The following is a 19137-nucleotide window of genomic DNA, read 5'->3' on the forward strand; positions in this document are numbered from 1 at the left end:
CCTCTCCCACTTAGCTCTGGGCCCTCCAGCCCTTCCTTGTTTGGATCGCACCTTAACCCCTGTACACAAAAACGAAGCAAAAATAAGAAAACAAACTCCTGTCCAGTTCAGCATGAATTTTCTCCTTCATAACATTGAGTTTTCATTCGTTCAGTTTTTCATGTTTTGATTTGAGGTTTACCAGTTTGGGGCTAATGCTCATGCTGAATATTTCAGGAAAAATTTGAATTGGAGCCATTGGGTGGTTCTTGAAATATCAGAACAAGGAAAAAGTTATGTGCGTTCCCCTTCTTCCCTCAGGGTTGGGGGTAGATAATGAAGACATGATTTCAGAACTGGCCTGTGGTCAGGTTTCTTTCTTTTTTTTTTTTTAAATTGACTTCTATTTCATTATTGAGAAAAGGAAATTTTGGGAAAACCAAAAGAGAACAGAACAACTGGATGCATTCCTTTTTTTCCTTGTGGTAAAGAGTATTAAGTTAAACAAAGGTAGGGTTTATTTAATGTAATGGCAGTTTTCAGTGAATAAAGTCCAGGCTGCGACACCCCTAATCCTTGTGTCACACAGATGCTTCCACTCTGTGCTTGCCTGGCTTGTAGGCTTGGCACTGTCGCTAACCCAGCTCTGCTGGGCTTGGCCTTAGCTGACCCTGGTCACATCACAGGCAGTGGTCAGTGCTTTTGGCTGCTGCTGTGGGGAGTGAGAGGTGGCACCAACTGGAAAGACTTTCAATGTCCCTGGTAGAAAATTCTCCCTTTTGGGTTATGGCTATGATTGAGCCAGGCGGAATATTCAACAGGCTCTCATCTCAGCTCCCACTCCATCCTGTAACTACTTCCCCCTTTATCGCTCTGCCCACGGAGTCTCTGAGTCCCATTTTTGCCATATTATGGAAAAGGAACTCGAGAGGGCACAGCACCCTGGGAATCCTCAGATCTAATGGGCTTTCTTTGTCCATTTTGATGCTTCATCATTTGAATTTTTCTTAGCTCTTCTCCTTGGAATACTCCTCAAAGCCTCTTGATGTTGAGGTCCTTGTAGTTACTTCCAAGAAGAGGTGTGTATTAGGTGGTTTTGTATTGCTACCATTAAATAACTGAGTCAGGTAATGTATACAATAAAAAGGTTTATGGAGTCCACTATTTTGGAGGTCAGGAGCCAGCTGAGCCAGACCCACTGCTTTGGCCTCTGGTGAAGGCACCACATGGCATTGGGGGGAATGTATATTAGAGAGAGTGGTCATGTCTCCATGCAAGAAGCAGAACAGGTGACTTGAAGGCCTCCCACAAGGCCCCTCCTTCTAAAACTCCATAGCATCTCCCAGTAGCACCACTCTGGGGATGTTTATATATGAACATGTTGGGGACCCTGAAATTCTACTCAAACTACAGCATGGGGCAACACAGAGGAGGACACAGCCTTTTCTGTTATTACAATTTGTCTCAGTGACGAACTTTGGCGAGGATGGGAGCTTCAGGGAAAAAACGGAAATGGATGTTTTGGCCAGACACATCTGGGTTTGAGTCAAGTCATTGACTGGCTCTGTGTCTTTAGCAGGTGGCTTTACCTTGATGAGCCCGTTTCCCACCAAGGGTGGCGCAGAGGCCAGTGTTCACTGGTGGTGGTGAAGGTCAGAGGTGGGCAGGCTGGCATGCAGCAGGCATCTCCCCTCTCCCCTTCCCTTCTGATTGTGCTGCAGTAAGCCTGGATGGGGTTTTGAATTTTCTGCCAGAAGCGGCTAACATGCATTTCTTTTCTTTTTTGCAAAACAATGCATCTTACTGATTTTTAAAAGACCCAGTGAGTTCCAGCTTAGCTTTGGGTGTGTGCATGTGTGTGAACATGTGTGGGTGAGTCTGGTGAGATGGAAACATCATACACATTTTCTTTCAGAGAATTCACTTTCAAGGGAGTGTTCTAGATATTCAGAAAATCTTTTTGATACAATCCGCATTTTTCTCACATGCTGTGTATGTATTTTCTTTTGTTCAAATAAGTCTACGTGCACTGAAATTGGAATTATATGTAGTTATTTAGTTTTTCTAGTACTAAAAGAGTGCAAGCTGCATTTTTAAAATTAATGACTTTTATTCATAGCTTTTGATTTATAGAAAAGATGAGTGGGCACTACAGAATTCTCAAGTTTTCTCTATTAATGTCTTAATGCATTTTTATGATTAGCCCGTGTTGATATGCTACCATAATCTAAAAGTCCATAGTTTATTCACCTGTCCTTAGTTTTTAACCTACTATCCTTTGTTTCAATTCCCTATCTGGGAGATGAGTGTATCTTTTTAAAAGATTATGCATATCTTCCTTTTTTCTCTTTTGATAGGTATACAACATGTTTCAGCACCAAAGCCTGGGAATTAAAATTAATATTCAAGTTACCAAGCTTGTCCTGCTACGACAGCGCCCGGTAAGTACACCTTTCAAAGCAGGCAGAAAATGAGACACATCTCAGAGCTCCCTGTTGGTAGTTAGTGCTAAAGAACGTTCCGGGCCACCCACCATCTGTATTCCTTGTCCCCTGGCTCTGCAGACAGCAGTGGCATAAGAGGAGAGAAAGTGTGCACACTGGAACCACGCTGTGTGCGCTGCTTGTCGAGTCTCACGGGAACCCCTCTCCCCTCCTGGAAGGTCTTGTGTGTGGCTCTCAGACATGCGCAGAGCCTAAGGAGGACTTTGGGACCATGGCTCCCTTCCTGGAGCTTCCACACCACTTGGATTCATCATAGCACTGTTTTGTGGCCTTTTAACTGAGAACCTTCCTACATGACATGGTTACCTGAGGAGTAACCTGCAGGTCTGACCAATTTATGTGAGATACAGAATTCTACTTGGCCTGCCCCACTGTTCTACTACCAAAAAATGTAGCTTCCTTTTCTCCAATAACATAATCTTCATTTGGACTTCGAGGTAAGGTCCTCCCGGATACACACTGATGTTAGACTTTAACTTGGGTGCACTGAGTATTGAATGGTATCTCAGCGAGCAGCTGTGTCCATCTCAGTGACCCTGCCATCTCCTGGATGGACGCTCTGGCTGCCCCAGGGAGGTGCTCATTTCTCTGACTCCCCTCTGGATCTCTTTTAGGTCAAGTTGTCCATTGGACACCATGGGGAGCGGTCCCTGGAGAGCTTCTGTCACTGGCAAAATGAGGAATACGGAGGCGCTCGGTACCTGGGCAATAATCAGGTCCCAGGGGGGAAGGATGACACACCCCCCGTGGATGCTGCTGTGTTTGTGACCAGGTAAAACTGGAGTTGCCCTGGCTGGCCTGAGAGGGGAGGAGGCATTTCCCTTTGCAGGGCGATGCTGGGAGTTCAGCTTTGGAAAGCAGATCTTTGTCTGGGCTTCAGTTTTCTTGTGAGTTAACTGGGGATTGATGATGTTACCCAGTTCTGAGGGCAGAAGATGAAAATGAGCTCTTGCCTGTGAAGTACTCTTTCCATTGCCTAGCACTGGTGCCAGTCATTATTTATCCTACTATTAATAACAGAGAAATACTAAAATCTTAGCCAAAAATCTTGACAAATTCCAAGAAAATTCACCTACTACTACTCTGCTCCGTTAGACGCTGACTGACAAATTGCTGACATGGGGCTGAATATGCCTCGGATTGCCCTCAGCACAGTTAGCGGGGAGGATGGGTGCCCTCAGCATCCGTAGGAAGAAGTCTATGTGGGCATGTATTGTGTCCTGCATGGCCTCCCTGGATGTACTATTGACAGGGTCCTCTGGAGAGCTGACCCTTCGAGGTGTGCGTGGGAGTCACATGCAGCCTCTATTTGAAGCAAGCAGTGAAACCCTTATACAGGCTGCAGGACCGGACTTCCCCTTCCAGAATGCAAAGAATACCAAGGCTGCCCGAATGGACAGCAGAATCCCAGGCCAGCCTCCCAAGCACAGAGAAATGGTGGTTTTAGTTTCCTGGGGCTGCTGTAAAAACATGATCATAAACTAGTCTGCTTAAAATGATGGATATTTATCCCCTGACAATTCTGAGCCAAGATGGCCCACATCAGGGTGTTAGGGTCACGCGCTCACAGTAGCTCTGGGGAAGGGTCCTTTCTGCAGCTCATGCTTCTGGTGGATTCTGGCAGACCGTGGTGTGTCTTGGCTTCTGCACGCGTCCCTCCAGTGCACCTCTTCATCACGTGCTCGCTTGTGTCTTGCCATCATCCTCATTTCCCTCCTCTAAGAGGGGGCAGTGGTCATTGGATTAGGGCCACTTTGATCCCCTGTGACTGTATTGCAACTCATTCATGTCTTCAGTGACCTGCTCTCCAAATAAGATCACCTTCTCAGGTACCGAAGGTTAGGATTTGACCATTTTCCTTTTCTGGGAGACACAACCACATAGATATAGATGTGGCTATTTCACATCTCAACACCTCTCTTGGGTGTTGCTCTCTTTGCTTTAATAATGTAAATAAAATTGTGACATGTTTGCATCGATATCTTCCTATAGAAATTAATTATGGAAAAATGACAGTATAATCCGATTAAAAATGCTTAAATTTTATTTGACTAGCCAGGAATATATCAGCTTTGAATTTTAAGGCTTACATTGTCTTTTCTAATTTAGAGAAATCGCCAAATTCTATGCTATATTTTTCCTTCTCTGGGTTTAGAGTTAGAGTAGTAGAAAGAACTTTTCTGTCTTTAGCTTGAAGACAGCCTGTTCGTCCATCAAGAGTTAAATCCCATTTAACGTTTTGCTTTTAGTCAAGACTGGCTTTTTGTTTACATCTGTTTGGCCACATGCTGAAAACTCCTGGCCCAGGGACATCCCAAAGCCAGAAGAGAACTTGTGTAGTGCCAGGCGCCAGGCTGTGAGGCTCCATTTTCCTCTTAAAACCCCATAGCATGCATGCTGCCATCACCAGACCCAAGTCGGTGCCTGATCACTCTTAAAGAGTTCATTGCTAGCCCAAAGGGTTAAAGGCTCTTTGATCCTAGACACCCTAATGGGTCTTTCTCATTTGTTGCTTGTATAGGGTGTCATTAAATGCATGATGGAATGTTTTTGCAACAGTCTATTCAGTTATTTTAATATGACTGGGGCACAAGTAGGCACCAAGGACCGAGGGATGAAGGTGACCTGATTTGTGGCCATCTGGGGACCTGCTGGTACCACTGCCCTTTAGTTCTGGCCACACCACAGAGAATGACACTACACATCCAGGCACTTGGAAATGCACCCTATAGATTGCAGGATGTGGTTAAGGGTACCATCCTTGAGAGTGGATTCCATTTGAGGAGCAAGCAGGAGTGTGGGTAGCATGTTCTAGAGTCAATTAATTTTCCAAATGATGTTAAATTAGGTCTCAAGGCTTTGCTGGAGAGGTATTCTAAACAGCATGATTGCTGGCAAGTTCCCTATTTTGAAAGTGGTTTTTATAACCACCGTATAAAATGTATAAATGTATAAATTCCAGTTGTTTTGTTAAAAAATGTTAATAACTTATGGAAATTTCCCCTATGTTGGAAAAACTTTTCTCTCTATTGTTTCCTTACAAGTTAATGAATGTCATAATATCCATATTACTAATCATGTTTTGGTGGTGAATATTTAAAATTTATGCACAACTTTTAAATATATAATATATTAGCTGTAGTCACCATACTCTGTCAGAGATCTCTAGAACTGGGCAAAGAAAGAATTTTTTAATGGTCTTGTTTGGGGAGTGAATAGCACTTTTTTTTCAGAGGCAATAAATGTCACTAAAGTTAGAGTTGATAAAACTTGTAGATTAGCCCATTTCCAAAAAAGTCATAGGTTAGGTATGAACGCCCTGTGGGCTCAAAGATGCTGCTACTTAGGCTTCCCTTTCCTGCCTGCAAACAGCTTATCTACACAAAAGAAATATTTTGTGTAAAATGTTCTTTTCTGTGGATCACATCTATCAGAATGAATACTGTAAAGTAAAACCTGGAAAATTAACAAGGTTAGACGATAGTGGAGAATTTGGAGTTCCTGTGTACTTTTGTAGGAATGTGAGTCAGTTTGACTGCTCCGCATAATAATGGATAGGGTCACTGTCATCCGGCAGTCAAAAGTGTGCGTTCTACAAGATGTTCAAGTACTCGTGTTCACAGCAGCAGCGTTGCCTATAGACAAAAGGTGGAAGCCACTCGGTTCGTGTATAAGCAAAGTCTAGCATAGACACAATAAACTGTGATTCAACCTTTTTAAATAAGGAAACTCATACGTATGCTACAGCTCAGGTAAAACTAGATAGAGGACATCATGGTGAATGAAATAAGCCAGTTGCAGAAAGACTGTGACTGTTGATGCCACTTATAGAGGTACCTAGAGTACTGACGTTCACAAAGAAAGAAGCTAGAGGAGCAGTTTCCAGGGCTGGCAGTAGGGGAGAATGGAGAGTTCATGTTTGAGGGGGAAAACAAAAATTTCAGTTTAGGGAGATGAAACAGATCTAGAGATGGATGGTAGTGATAATTGCATGACAATGTGAGTGTAATGAATGCTATTGCATACTTAGTGGCTAAGATGCTGTTTTAGGCCTTACATGTTTTATGGTAATATTTTTTAATGGCTCTTTTCTAACTCAGCACATTGAGGAGAGATCTTGGCTGCGTGGGTGTGGTTCTGGGTGAGGTTCTGGAGGTGGAAAGTCCTTATCCAGGGATAGAAAACCTGAATCTGCTTTTATCTGCAGGTAACTGAGCTCTGGCCTCCGGTGTTGGCTCTGTTACCTGAGGCCCCGGAGCTGGCATGGAGCTGGCACGGTCTTTCTCCCTCTCACGCTGACACTTCAGAGCTACCTAAGTAGTCTTGATTGCTCTCACCTGCTGCGGCGGTTGCTTCCTCTGGGCCCTGCAGATGTGAAACTGAAGACCTCCCACAATTTCAGGAAGGCAGTGTTGGAGCTAGCCAGGAAGCAGAGCTGGCTGAGAAGCATCGTTTAATAATTAGAGGCTGAGCGCTCTAATTCCCTAGGTTGGGATAATAACGGGCTGATGTTTTTGCAAGGAAATTGGGTGCAAGGCAGCTGCTGCTCTGGAGAAGCAATCCTTACCTTCCAGAGTAATCTGAGCTGAATGTACAGTGTCCTGGGTCTGAAGCTGGCCAATCCGAGGGGTTCGTCTCTTTCTTTCCTCTTCATGGGCTTGTCTGAGCCTGAGAATTATTCTCCTGGACACGCACAGACTGGCGGGTGGCCACCAGGGAGGATGTGAGCATGACATCATGGCCAACAGAAGCAGCCAAGCCAGAAGCAGTGGAAGCCAGGTTTTCTGCAGCTGTGTGTGGGGCTAGAGACAGCCACTGAGTTGCCTGGGTCTGGGGCCACACAGAGCTCTCAGGAGGACCAGGGCTCCTGAGGTCTGGGCACTCACCGGGCACGGCTTTACCTTTGGTTCTGTACATGACCGAGAAAGATAGGAACCCAGGAGATTCCTGCTAAGCTTAGGTGTGTGTTGCTGTTGAGCCTGGCAGGGAACCTGCTCCCCCACCTCCCCCCAGGAACCCCACTGTGGTCCCTGATCTTCATCCAGGACTCTGTCATCTACCTGCTTCCTCCACTGTGGCTCCTTACTCTGCTAAAAAGGAGTCTTGCTTTTGTGAGTTTTTGTGGTTATGCTTCCTCCATTTCGGTCCCCTTGGTTCTGGGGTCTGGTCTTTAAGCGGTTTTCTTTTTTCCTTTCATAAAATAATCTTAAAATTGATAACTTCTGGACACTTACTCTATAATATGGTGACTGTTAACATTGGCACATGCTTGAAAATTGCTATGAGAGATTTTAAATTCTATATTTTCACCATGAAAGCATGATTAATAAGTGAGGTGGTAGAGATGCTCGTTTACTTGATTTAATCATTTGCCAGGGTCTACGTGTATCAAAGCATCACAGTTTACCCCCTAAAGATGTCCAATTTTTGTTAAAAATATTGGATGGGGATATAGCTCAGTGGCACAAGCTCCCGCTTGGCAAGCACAAGGCCCTAAGTTCAATTTCTGGTACTTCCCAAAATTAAATTGACCAAAAATTGTGACTGCAAACATATACATTTGTTATGAAACTGTTACAAATTTTGAGTAAGCAAAACTCATGTCAGTTGCTGGTACGATTTGTCCCTGAGCTCCTCCTCGCTTTCTCCCTGGCCACGCTGGGGAAGCGGAAGCTGTCACACACATCCTGCCACCTGTCCTGCCGCTCCTCTGGGCTCACAGGTTGTCCACTGTGCCTGGTGGGGTGACTTTGTCCTGAGACAGCCTGCGCCTGGGATTCTGCACACTAGGGTGCCAACTGGAGCCTTTTAAACCCACAGATCCAGGATCCGGGTGTAAGTGGGCGGGATCTTTAGCGTTTACACCCAAGCCTGATGCAGAGCCAGGACTAGAGATTTGCAACATTTACTCTGTGCTTGGGGATGTCCGCACTGGGCTGAGAGGGGGCAGATGTGGGTTACACCTTGGAGGTCAGTGCACCGCAGTGTGCTGGGTACTGGAGATTGCTGGGATACAGTGAGAGGCAGAGATGATCATAAAGAGGAGGTCACCAGAGAAGCCTGCTCTGTTACCCTGCATGAATGCAGGTCACATCCTATACTCAGAATACACATGGGGACCAGGAAGGGGTGGGGGGAGCGGGAAGGGGTGGGGCTGAGGAGTATGAGCACCCGGGTGCAGTGACAGGGTCAGAACCTGGGTAGTGGTACCAGGGAGGGAAGATGGGCTGTGGCTCAACCAGGCTTCCACTTGCTTTCCTAATTTGGGTGGCCCTAACTTCCCTCTTAGATTTTTGTTTTTGACCATCCTGGGGACTGAACCCAGGGCTTTTGCACTGAACTATATCCCCAACCCTTTTAAAACTTTGAATTTTGATACAGAATCTCACTAAGTCATTAAATTGCCCAGGTTAGACTTGAACTTGGGATCTTCCTATCTCAGTCTCCTAGAGCGCTGGGATTACAGGTGTGAGCCACTGTGCTTGGCTCCTTCCTAGATTTTTTTTTTTAATCGATACCGGGGATTGAACTCATGACTGCCTACTTGCAAGGCAGGCACTTATGCCGCTTAGCTAAATCCCCAGCACCTTCCTTCCTAAATTTTTAAAGGAAAATGAGGAATGGTGGCTTCAGAACACACCTTCCCTGTACACTTTCAGGTGTACAGGAAGTGGTAGGTGAGTAGGTGACCATGGAGCCCAGAAGGATCACAGTGTATGGCCAGCTTCCTGATCCCCGGCTTCCAGGCAGGATACTGCCCCAGCCGGCATTCTGTGTTTGGGTGCTGACTCTGGAAACTTAGAAACAGAACCGTAGGAATGTTTGTTATTGGCAAAGGACAGCTCAGACCCCTCCCTGCACCATGAGAGCTGAGCGTGAGCCCCTCGATCCCATGGAAACAGGGCAGGACCACGTTTTAATCATCTTTGCTGTCTCACTCTGCACAGCTGCACACCTAGGGGATCCTGAGGAGCTTTAAAGAATATGAGTTTTCATCATGATCTTGTCCTCCTAGACATAATTCATGGGAATAGGTTGCTCCCAAACAGCTCGGAGAGTCCACTACAGTACAATGATTTTGACAGTTGTCTCTGATCAATGACTTAACAAACATCATCTTCCAAAGCTTTTTCAGCTGCTAGGAGGAGACTTCAGCAACTGTTCTGTATGCAGTAGTTCATTAGAAAAGAAGGTCTTTCTGTGGGTGACTTCTATGGGGTGTCTTAGTTACTTTCTCAGTACTGGGGAAACCCAGCAAGTTAAAGGAAGAAAAGCTTACATATTTTGCTCACAGTTTGTAGAGGTTTCAGTGCATAGTTGGCTGGCTCCAAGGCAGGGTGGATGTCAGAGGAGAAACACTCATAGTATGGCAGGCAGAGGAAGCAACCTTCCTTTTTCCCTTTTTAATCCATCCAGGTTTCAAGCCAATTGAACGATCCCACCCACACCCAGAGTGGGGCTTCCCTCTTTAACAAATCCATTGCCCACATCCAGGCCTGGGTTAAACCAGTCAGTGGACTCATCTGGTGTCTCACTCCCATGATCTAGTTTCTCAAAACGCCATCTATGAGCACATGAGACTTTGAGGGGCATCTAGATGCGAGCCATCACATGGGTTTACCATTTTAAAATGTGGGCAGGTTCCTCTTGGCAAACATGGCTCTGGTCTGTGGCAAAGCAGTGACATTGCAGGACAGCTGGTCATGGTTAATGACAGTGTTGTCTTCCGTTCCTGCAGGACACCACATACATCTGACTGTGTTTTGGTTTTTTTTTTTTAGGACAGATTTCTGCGTTCACAAAGACGAGCCATGCGATACTGTTGGTAAGTTAGAGTTTAATAATAACCTAAGAGTATCCTGAGTATCCTGATGTATCCCGAGACTTCCTGATAACACTTCTGGTCTGAAGCTTTCCCCCAAACAAATTCAGTATTTGCTGTTGCCTCTTTTCCTATTAATGAATCGTCTCTATTTTACTTGAAAAGTTTTGGAGTTGTTTGTGACCGAAGGCCTCCAATAAAGAGTTAAGAAGGAATGAAAGGGGAGGAGCCACCAGGCTGCCCCCCTGCATCTGTGGTGGGAACACATTTAGCTGTAAGAGTCCTGGTCATTTAGACAAGAAGGGTTACTTGCTGGGTTATGCCGTTGTCACAGACACGGTGGCTCATGCTGGTTCCTATGAGTGTCCTTTACTGAGCACTCTGAACTTAGCTGTAATTCTGGCCTTTTTCTTTGATCAGCGGGGCCTCGGGCTAACTTGCTTTGTGGCCAGACTGTACTAATACCAGCATGCGGCCTGGAAAAGCATGTGCTCCATCCTCCCTCCCCTTCCTTTTCTTCTTCCCCACCTTCCCCCTTCCTTACCGTTTTCCTTTCTCTCCTATTCTCAGAGATACCTCGTATGAAGTGGAAACCATTCTTCAGGGAGAGGGATAGAGTGCTAGGTTTATAGAGGAAATGCCAAGACTCTTTCCTTTATTTTGGTCATATCACAAACCTTTTACAAACCAGGAGGTCAGGAGATGTATTGCTAAAAGCAAAAGCATGAGCTTTGTGTCCCTTAAATTGCAGGAAAATAATAGAGAGACAGAGATGTGATATTGTGAAACTTGAGTGATAACAATCTGTGCTTCTCAGGGAGCCCCAGCTGCAGGCCTCCACTCCGCCTCTGCCAGGGAGGAGCAGGTGACCCTCTGTAAACCTCCACTTTTGTTTCTCGATGAAATAATCACAGCAGAGTCAGTGATTTAAATAAAAGGCCTTTCAAAATCTAGTATGATGCTAGCTAAAATTTGTTTCACATGTTAGAGTTCATGAAATGATTATTTCTTGATTCATCAGTCCTCTAAACAGATGAGAGAGCAAGGTGTCAAACCCAGCCAGTGACCGTGCCTTGTTATTTGGGGTTGTATCCATAATGGAATCACTAGACAGTGACACTGTAGACATGCTGTGCCCAAGGATAGCTGACGGAGGCCCAAGTCTGGTTGGGGCTCTAGAAGATGTGTGTTGATCTCTGTTCATCTCCTGAGCTACCAAGGTTTGTGTAGCCTCCTCCTTCTCAGTCCTGCGGGGTCAGCTCTTCCTGGGGGAGTTTCTGTCCCCTGCTCCCGTGGGTTATCTGACTCCCTGGTCCTCATACAGCCCTTGCCTTTGCCTCTCCCCGCCCCCACCTCCAAGGCTACCCTATCCCGAGCTGAGCTCTGGCCTCTGTCCTCAGTACCTGGCTTGGGATGTGGGAGGCTTCCTCACCCATCATTGTGGGCTGGTTGATTGAGCAGAGGAGCCCCAGTGTCTGTGAGCAGGCGTCTGAGCACGTAGTTTTCTTGTGGTTGACAGCTGGCTCTCGTTTTCTTTGAGACACATGAAAGATTCCTCTTTTGGTGTGACTCCATCGCTGGTTCCAACTAGGTACTCTATGTGAGCCCCCCATGGAAGAGTGGGAAGCTAGTTGGAATCAAGCATTTCTCCCTTTTCTAAACCAAAGCATCATACTAGTTTTGTTGGTTTTCTCAGAGTGCTATAGCAAACATAGACTGCTTGGTTCACACAACAGAAATTTATCGCCACCTAGTACTGGAGCCAGAGGTCCCAGGTCCAGGTCTGCAGGTTTGGCTTCTGGTGAGGCCTCTCTCCTTGGCTTGCAGATGGCCACCTGGACCTTGACTACATTTCTCCAAGCCCTTTCTCTAAATACAGTCACATGGGATTTGCTGGGCTAGGGGAGCACAATTCAGGTCGTAATAGTATCCATTTGACACTCAGTCATATCCCTGGTAACAGGGATCATCTCAGGCCCTTCTGTGGTGTCCCAGTCTCATTTCCTGAGTGAAAATATTTGTTGGTGGCAGGGACCATTTGTAATCATTCTTCATTCTTAATCCGGTGTCTGGCTAGCTGAGGGCCAAACTAGCAACCTGTTACTTTCTACTATGTTATTTTTCTAATATTTTTAAATCACCATTTTCAACTTTTACTAAAGAACTGATCTTGTATGGTGCTCTATTAGTAAGATTTTAATGGGTCATAATTGTGCATGTTATCAAGTCAGTAAGAACAAGGTGATTGGAAATTCATACAAATTTGGAAACTGGGCTACGGTTGTTATATACCAGTCTCAACATCCGCTTTTTATTTCTGTATCTACAATATTTTAAAAAAAAATTTAGAAATAATTATAGAATCACAAAATGTTGCCAAAATAATAGAGAGATCTCTCGTTCCTATTACCCAGCTTGCACCAGTGGTAATATCTTACCGTTACATTGTCAGAACCAGGAAGTCAGTGGGCCCAAGGCAATGAACTAGACTGTGGATCTTAACCCATTATCACTTGTTTTTAATGTGTTTTTATATAAACAGTGTATGTACCTGGGTGTCCACAGGTTTCCCATTCACAGATCCAATCTACCGTGGATTGAAAGTGCGTGGGGGTTCTACATGTGCAGACTCCCGACTTGTCTTTTCCCTCTGAACGATACAATATAACCATTTCTACAGCACTTCCATTGTATTAGATATGAATAATCTAGAGAGAAGGGAAATGTACATAGATCACGTGCAAACAACTGATTGTTTTATGCAAGGGAACTGAACTTCCATAGATTTTGGTACATGAAGGGATCCTGAAACCAACCCTTCACACATACATACAAAGGGACGACTGTAGTTATTTGCTTTTGTCTTACATGATTTTTCCATTCACCCTGACAGTCAGGAGCAGAATGGCTTTCTCACCTCTAAGAAACTCACCTGGGCTGCCCTTTAGAGGCGCCTACGTTCCCTAATCCCTGGAAACCAGTGGTCTGTAGTCCATCTCCTCAATTTTGTTATCCCAACATCCGGTTTATTTTTACATTTTGTCTAGCTTGCACAGAATGAAAAAGTCCGAATCACAGAGATACGCACTTGCCAATGTGAAAAGATTGGGACAGCTGCCTTGGGAGCTCAGGATCCAGCTGTGTTCTGCGTTCTGCGGATAAGGAGGCATCTATACTTGAGGTCACTAGGAAATCTAGGGGTTGCCAGTGTTATATAACTAGGTTATAACCACTTGTTTCTTGTATTTATTAGGCTATCACTTACGTACAGTGAAGAGCACAAGTCCTGGTGGGTTTTTATTGATACCTACACTCCATTTTGGTTTTGGCTTATTTTGTATTAATTGAAGAGATTTGAAAGCAGTATCTTGGCTTCTGTTTTAGCCTGAATTTTTATATGGTTGTCTGCATCTGGGATGTTCCCAACGGCCCATGTGTGGAAGGCCTGGTGCCCTGCCGGATGCTACTGGAAAGTGGTAGAGCCTACTTGGGAGGGTGCAGTCGTGAGAGCAGTGCTGTCAGCGAGGACCTCGGGACGCTGTTTCTCTGTGTTCTTGCTCACTTTGTCTCCCCCATTTCCTGGCCGTGACAAGTGAGGGGCAGCTTCCGCCTTCTGCTCCCACCTCAGTGTGTGGCTACTCTCGCAGGTCCACAGGCAATGGCATCAACCAGTTGAAATCTCTTCAAGTGAGAACCAAAGCAAACCTTTCTTTTTTAATAGCTGAACTATTTCAAAGACTTAATTACCATGGTGGAAAGCTAACGCACACACGTGTAACATACATCTTGCCATCTTAACCATTTTGAAGTATATAATTTAATGGCATTCAGTACCCTGGCAATATTATGCGATCACATAGCTCTACTCTTGAAATTGCTGTGCAAATTGAGAGTAGTCTCTGTCCTTTGGAAGTTTCACGCCTCCCCTCTAGTCATTATAAGTGTTTTTAAAATACTATAATAGTGGTACTGTTGGATTGGGTCTGAAATGTCTCCCAAAGTCACACGTGCTTGGAAGGTGATTGTGTCCTGAAGGCACTGTACTCAGTGCGGGGATTAGTCCACTGATGGTCTATACGAGGTGGGGCCTGGTCAGAGGGAGTGGGTCACTGGGGGCTGACCCGGCTCCTCCCTGGCCCTTCCCTTCTCTCTGTTTCTGGGCTACCGTGATATAAGCAGCTTATTCCACTCTGCTGGCTGGAGCCAGCCAACCACAAACTGTAATCATCAGCCAAAATAACCCTCTCTTCCTCTAAGTTATGGGTGTCAAGTATTTTATCCCAATGACACAGAAAGTGACGAAGACAGATACATTGGCGGAACTTCTGAGAATCTGAGTGGATTTCGAGTTTCTATGAAAAATACTTTTCTTCTGCATTGTCCGATCTGAAGTAGCCCAGCCTGTCAGTCTGAATGGCTGAGATGAGAAGCCAGCAGGGTTAGGAGTTAGGAGCAGTGGAAGGATGTGGAAGGGTCTAGACAACTTGGCTTGAAACATGGCGGCACCAGGTGAGCCCAGGGCAGGGAGACCTGAGAGGTCAGTGGCAGGGCCTGTCTGGTGTGTATGCTGCTGTGGCCATGTTGGGTGGCCTCTGTCTGCCCCTCCCTATGCTTAGCTGCCCTGAGATGAGGTTGGTTGTGGTGCTTTGTACTTCCATAAGGGAGACAATGGCATTTCAGAAAAAATAGATGTGTGTGTAGGGAAGTCCTTGAAAAAGGGGACAGTACACTTTGGCCAGGTTAAAGAATGGATCCTGGACAGTCCAAAGTGACTCTCACACATTGCCATCCAGTTGTTTACTAACGATTGGAGCACAGGACTTACTACTTCTGGACTTCACAGGGATCTGGTTGATGCAGGAAAAGATGGGGTTTCCCAGGCCCTGGTTTCAGGGTTGTCCTTATCCCTGCCATACAGAGAGAGGCCTTACCAAGCTCCTCTGTACTGGATGGATCTTAACTGGACACACCACAACAGAAGACCCTTGCATTCCTCCGTCCTCTTTGCAGTAGGAAGGACTGAGGGATGACTCTTCAGGATTCTGCCCATTTCCATCTTAGAGAAGGACATGTTAGGAAGAAAGGCAACTTGTAAGGAGGCCCAGCAGATGCAGGCATCCGTTCCTAGTAGAAAGCCCCTCGGCCTGCACACTCCAGACCTGGTCTTTGGGGTGTGATTTCCATCTGTCAAATTGCTGTAGCTAGAGTAACAGTTAGTGCTCTCACCACCGCTGAGGCAGGCGGTGTCTGGAAAGCTGAGAAGGCAGGTGTGTGGAGACAGTGAGACTGTACATTTCTGACGTTCTGTTTCAAAGAGCAGCCCCTTCTTCCGTCCACTGCCGAGTGACCAGGCAGATGTCTGAGTTACAGTCAGTGAGCGTGGGATGTTGGTCTTGTTCCTGTTCTGTCTGTAAATTGAGCTTCAGTGACTTTCGACAGCCTAAATCAGGCTAGAACATTTTTTCTTTTTGGGCCATGTAATAGTTTGCAATTAATGGAGAAGCCTCTCCTTTGCTTCTCTAGTAAGGAGAGGTAGAGTCCTTCAGGAAGGACAATGGGGACGTCCCACAGCCACACACACAAGGCCAGGCAGATGCATACAGGATGCTCTGAGCCTGGTCTGCGTACCTGTGCCCTGCTGTTCCAGCCTGAATGTTTCTGTGGTGCTTTCACCCTGGAACGGGATGACCCCTTCCTGTGTCACCCACAGCCCTCGTTCTGCACACTGATGCGTCTTGGTGGCCTGGGGGAACTTTAGAGATGTGGCCACTAGACTGCAGGCACCAGGTCTGTCTGTGAGGGAGAAACAAGGGAGTGTGTGTGGGTGGAGGAAGTGAGGGAAGGGAGTGTCTCCACCTAGGGCCTTGGTATTTGGAAAGGAAGCCTTGGTCTCTGGGGTCTGTTTCAGGCCAGCCCCAGATGAGCGTATCGGTCGCTTTCCTAACTCAGGGACAAAGTACCCAACACCTGCAATTTAAAGGAGGGGTTTATTCTGGCTTATAAAATTTTAGAGGATTCAGCCCATGTTTGGTTGGCTCCAATGGCTCCCTGTTTGTTGGCAGAAATGGCATGGCCCGCGGTTTTGTGGGGAAAATTATTCGGCCCAGAGCAGCCAGAAAGTAGAGAAGGGGGCAGCTGGTATAAGAATAGCACCCCTCTAGCTCATGCCCCCCCAGGACCACCTCCAGCCAGGTCCCACCCACTGACAGGGCATTCAGCTATGGACTTGTTAGTGGGTGAATTCCCTGCTGAGTACAGAGCCCCATGATCCAGTCACCTTCCAAACACAGGAGACTTTGGGGGACATTTAAATCCAAATGATAACAAAGCCACAAAATTGAAAGGAACTGGGGAATCAGGGAAAGGTGTGGGAGACTGGCTAGCTGACCTGTCACAGTGCTGGACCCATTGGGTCGTTATTCATTGGTCATGTCAGGGAGAGAGGATTTTAAATCCTGAGAGGTCATAATTTAGAGCTTAGGAGTGAAAAGAACATACCTCATACATATAACAACATCAGAATTTATGAGTCAGCCTGTATTTTTATCTCCTTCCTGTTAGTCACCACAGACCACTTATTTATTCCCATTCTGGAGCCTTTGCTGAGAATCTCTTCTGGGAATCGCCTTACATGTGAGGCTTTATTCTTTTTGTCATAATGCTGTTGCTGTCTTCATTTAGTGGTGCTGGTTTTCAAATGTCAAAAGAAGTGTCAATCAGCTACACCACAAATTGTTCATAGTGTTCCTTAATAAGCTCTACAAAACTGTAGCTGTTTCAGAACCAGCTCTGTTTATCAGGAATGCTTGTGGTATCCCCTAGACAGAAAAGATATTTAAAACACCTTGCTGGCTTTGGCAAGCAGGCTGCGCAGCTGTGACTTCACCATAGCAATGGCAGAGCCAGTCTAGACTTTGCAGTGACTTCAGTAGGTTTGACCCAACACAACCAAAGGTCCAGTTACCACCACACGACTGTTGGAGGATGTCAGCCCGGCTGCTCCATAGCAGATCTTAAGGTTTACTCCACTCAATTGTGAAGGCAGCTGACACTTGCCATGCAGATAAACTTGGTACCATCAAGAGGAGAGGAAAAACAGATATTGGAAATTCTGTTTACTGGGTGAGACTGGAAAGTCCAGTTATGGGTACATAGAAAAGTTTTACTTGTAAGACTAAACTTTGAGTTTCTGGGCATTTTCCCATTTTCTAATTTTGTTTTGTTATTTCTTGTAACCTGAGAGATGTCAACTTTCACATGTGCTTCAAAATTATGTTAGAAGAACAGATGGTCACAGAATTCAGTGGTTTGAATTAAGAGTTTTTTTAAAAAAACTTTGAAATGGTGCAAAAGCAAGATGCATTCAGTAGAAATCATACTTCATTACAGATTTTGCTTTTCCCCATGATATGGATACATGGTCCAGACCTTTCGATAGCTCTCTGTCAGCCAGCCACTTGGTCACCAGGGAAGCAGCGAACTCTGCCATGTGCTGTGTGTGAAGCTCGGATGTTTTGTGGGTCAGGGGTGTTCATGTAAATTCATTTTGGACTTGGGATATTTTCAACTTACAATAGGTTCATCTGAATGTAACTCCATCATGAGTAAGTCAAGGAACACCTGTGTGTAGCATCAGGGAATTATCACCAAAGGAAAAATAACTCATTTGTATGACTGAGTTCTTATCCTGGAAGATCCATCTGATTTTGGATCCATGAGTACTTCAGATCCAGGCTTATCCACACTTGGTCATTTGTATCTGCTGTGAGAGGCTACAAAGACCAATACTTAAAAATTGTTTATATTAGTTGTCCCAAATTAGACAGCCTGCAGTCTCCAGAAAGTTCATCTGTTACCAGAGTTGTATTAGTATTTGTAATAGGCTTTTGACCATATTCTGTGCTTTTCATGAAGAAAGCTTTCAATTTGGGGCATCAAATGTGCGTGCCTCCAGCCATTGGGGTGCAAACTGGTTTGGCACACTCTGCCTTTCTCCTCATGCTGTGCAAAAATAGTATCCCCTTAAAAGAGTTAGGATAGTGGTTTTCTGTCAATTTTAAGATGTGTCCACAAAGCCAGGTTGAGTTTCTTAGCTAGTAGAGTTGTTGGCAAAGCAGAAAAGTGGGCACTTTAGTACGCTAGTGCCTTCCTTGGTAGGTTTAGCTTTACATTATCAGTAGAGAGCATTTTCTCAAAAATGCCAATTAAGGTGCATCTGGATGTTGGAAAAGGTCTTCTAAAAGACACTTTGTAGGGGCTGTAGGGCTGAAAGACCACAGGGACTTTCTTGCCTTTTCTTTGTATGGGTGCCCTATGCATGACTTAAAAATAGTGACTGAGGTGAATAAAAGTATAAATGTGTGTCTGTGTCTCAGCCTGCACACGGCCACATATGCTTGGGTGCCTGTGGAAGTGTGCAGTGTGTGTGCTTCCTATACCAGAAGGTCTGGAGAGGATCTTCTGTGCCTATAAGGTTTGTAATTTTTTTTGTAGTTCTTGCAAATTCCTCCCCAAAAGTCCTATGTGCTCTCGTGGCTGTACAAGAAGATTCCACCGCAGGAGCTTTGCATCTGGGACTTGGCTGGCACTCTATAACTGACTGAAATCACTGGCCCCAAGGGAAACAGTTCGACTTGTCTTGTTCCTCCTGCCAGGATCTCCTCTGAGGTTCCATAATTGCTGGGCCCCATTAGAAAGTGGTGAAAATGTGAATACATTTTTGCATGGAATGGGGTTCTGCCAATGGGAACAAGGGTTAGTTTGGAACTGGGCAGAGGCCCACAGGCATGTGGCTGCCCTTAGGACTGAGAAGCAGGAGGATTTACTTCTAGG

At 45.5% G+C, this 19137-nt stretch overlaps 1 protein-coding gene across 3 annotated transcripts in view; it reads left to right on the forward strand.

Annotated features, from left to right (window-relative positions):
- The window catches only part of Adamts17 (ADAM metallopeptidase with thrombospondin type 1 motif 17), a 327254-nt gene that overhangs the window by 60230 nt on the left and 247887 nt on the right, over positions 1–19137 (forward strand). For all 3 annotated transcript variants that reach the window (XM_063249924.1, XM_063249925.1, XM_063249927.1), the window contains exons 5-7: positions 2337–2420; positions 3098–3255; positions 10265–10308. In XM_063249924.1, the coding sequence (XP_063105994.1) occupies positions 2337–2420; positions 3098–3255; positions 10265–10308 (286 nt within the window). The remainder of the gene's footprint in view (positions 1–2336; positions 2421–3097; positions 3256–10264; positions 10309–19137) is intronic.

This window comes from Cavia porcellus, unplaced genomic scaffold (assembly GCF_034190915.1).
Source record: "Cavia porcellus strain 051 isolate PalLab524CR breed Dunkin Hartley unplaced genomic scaffold, mCavPor4.1 scaffold_6, whole genome shotgun sequence".
NCBI classification, from domain to species: Eukaryota; Metazoa; Chordata; class Mammalia; order Rodentia; family Caviidae; genus Cavia; species Cavia porcellus.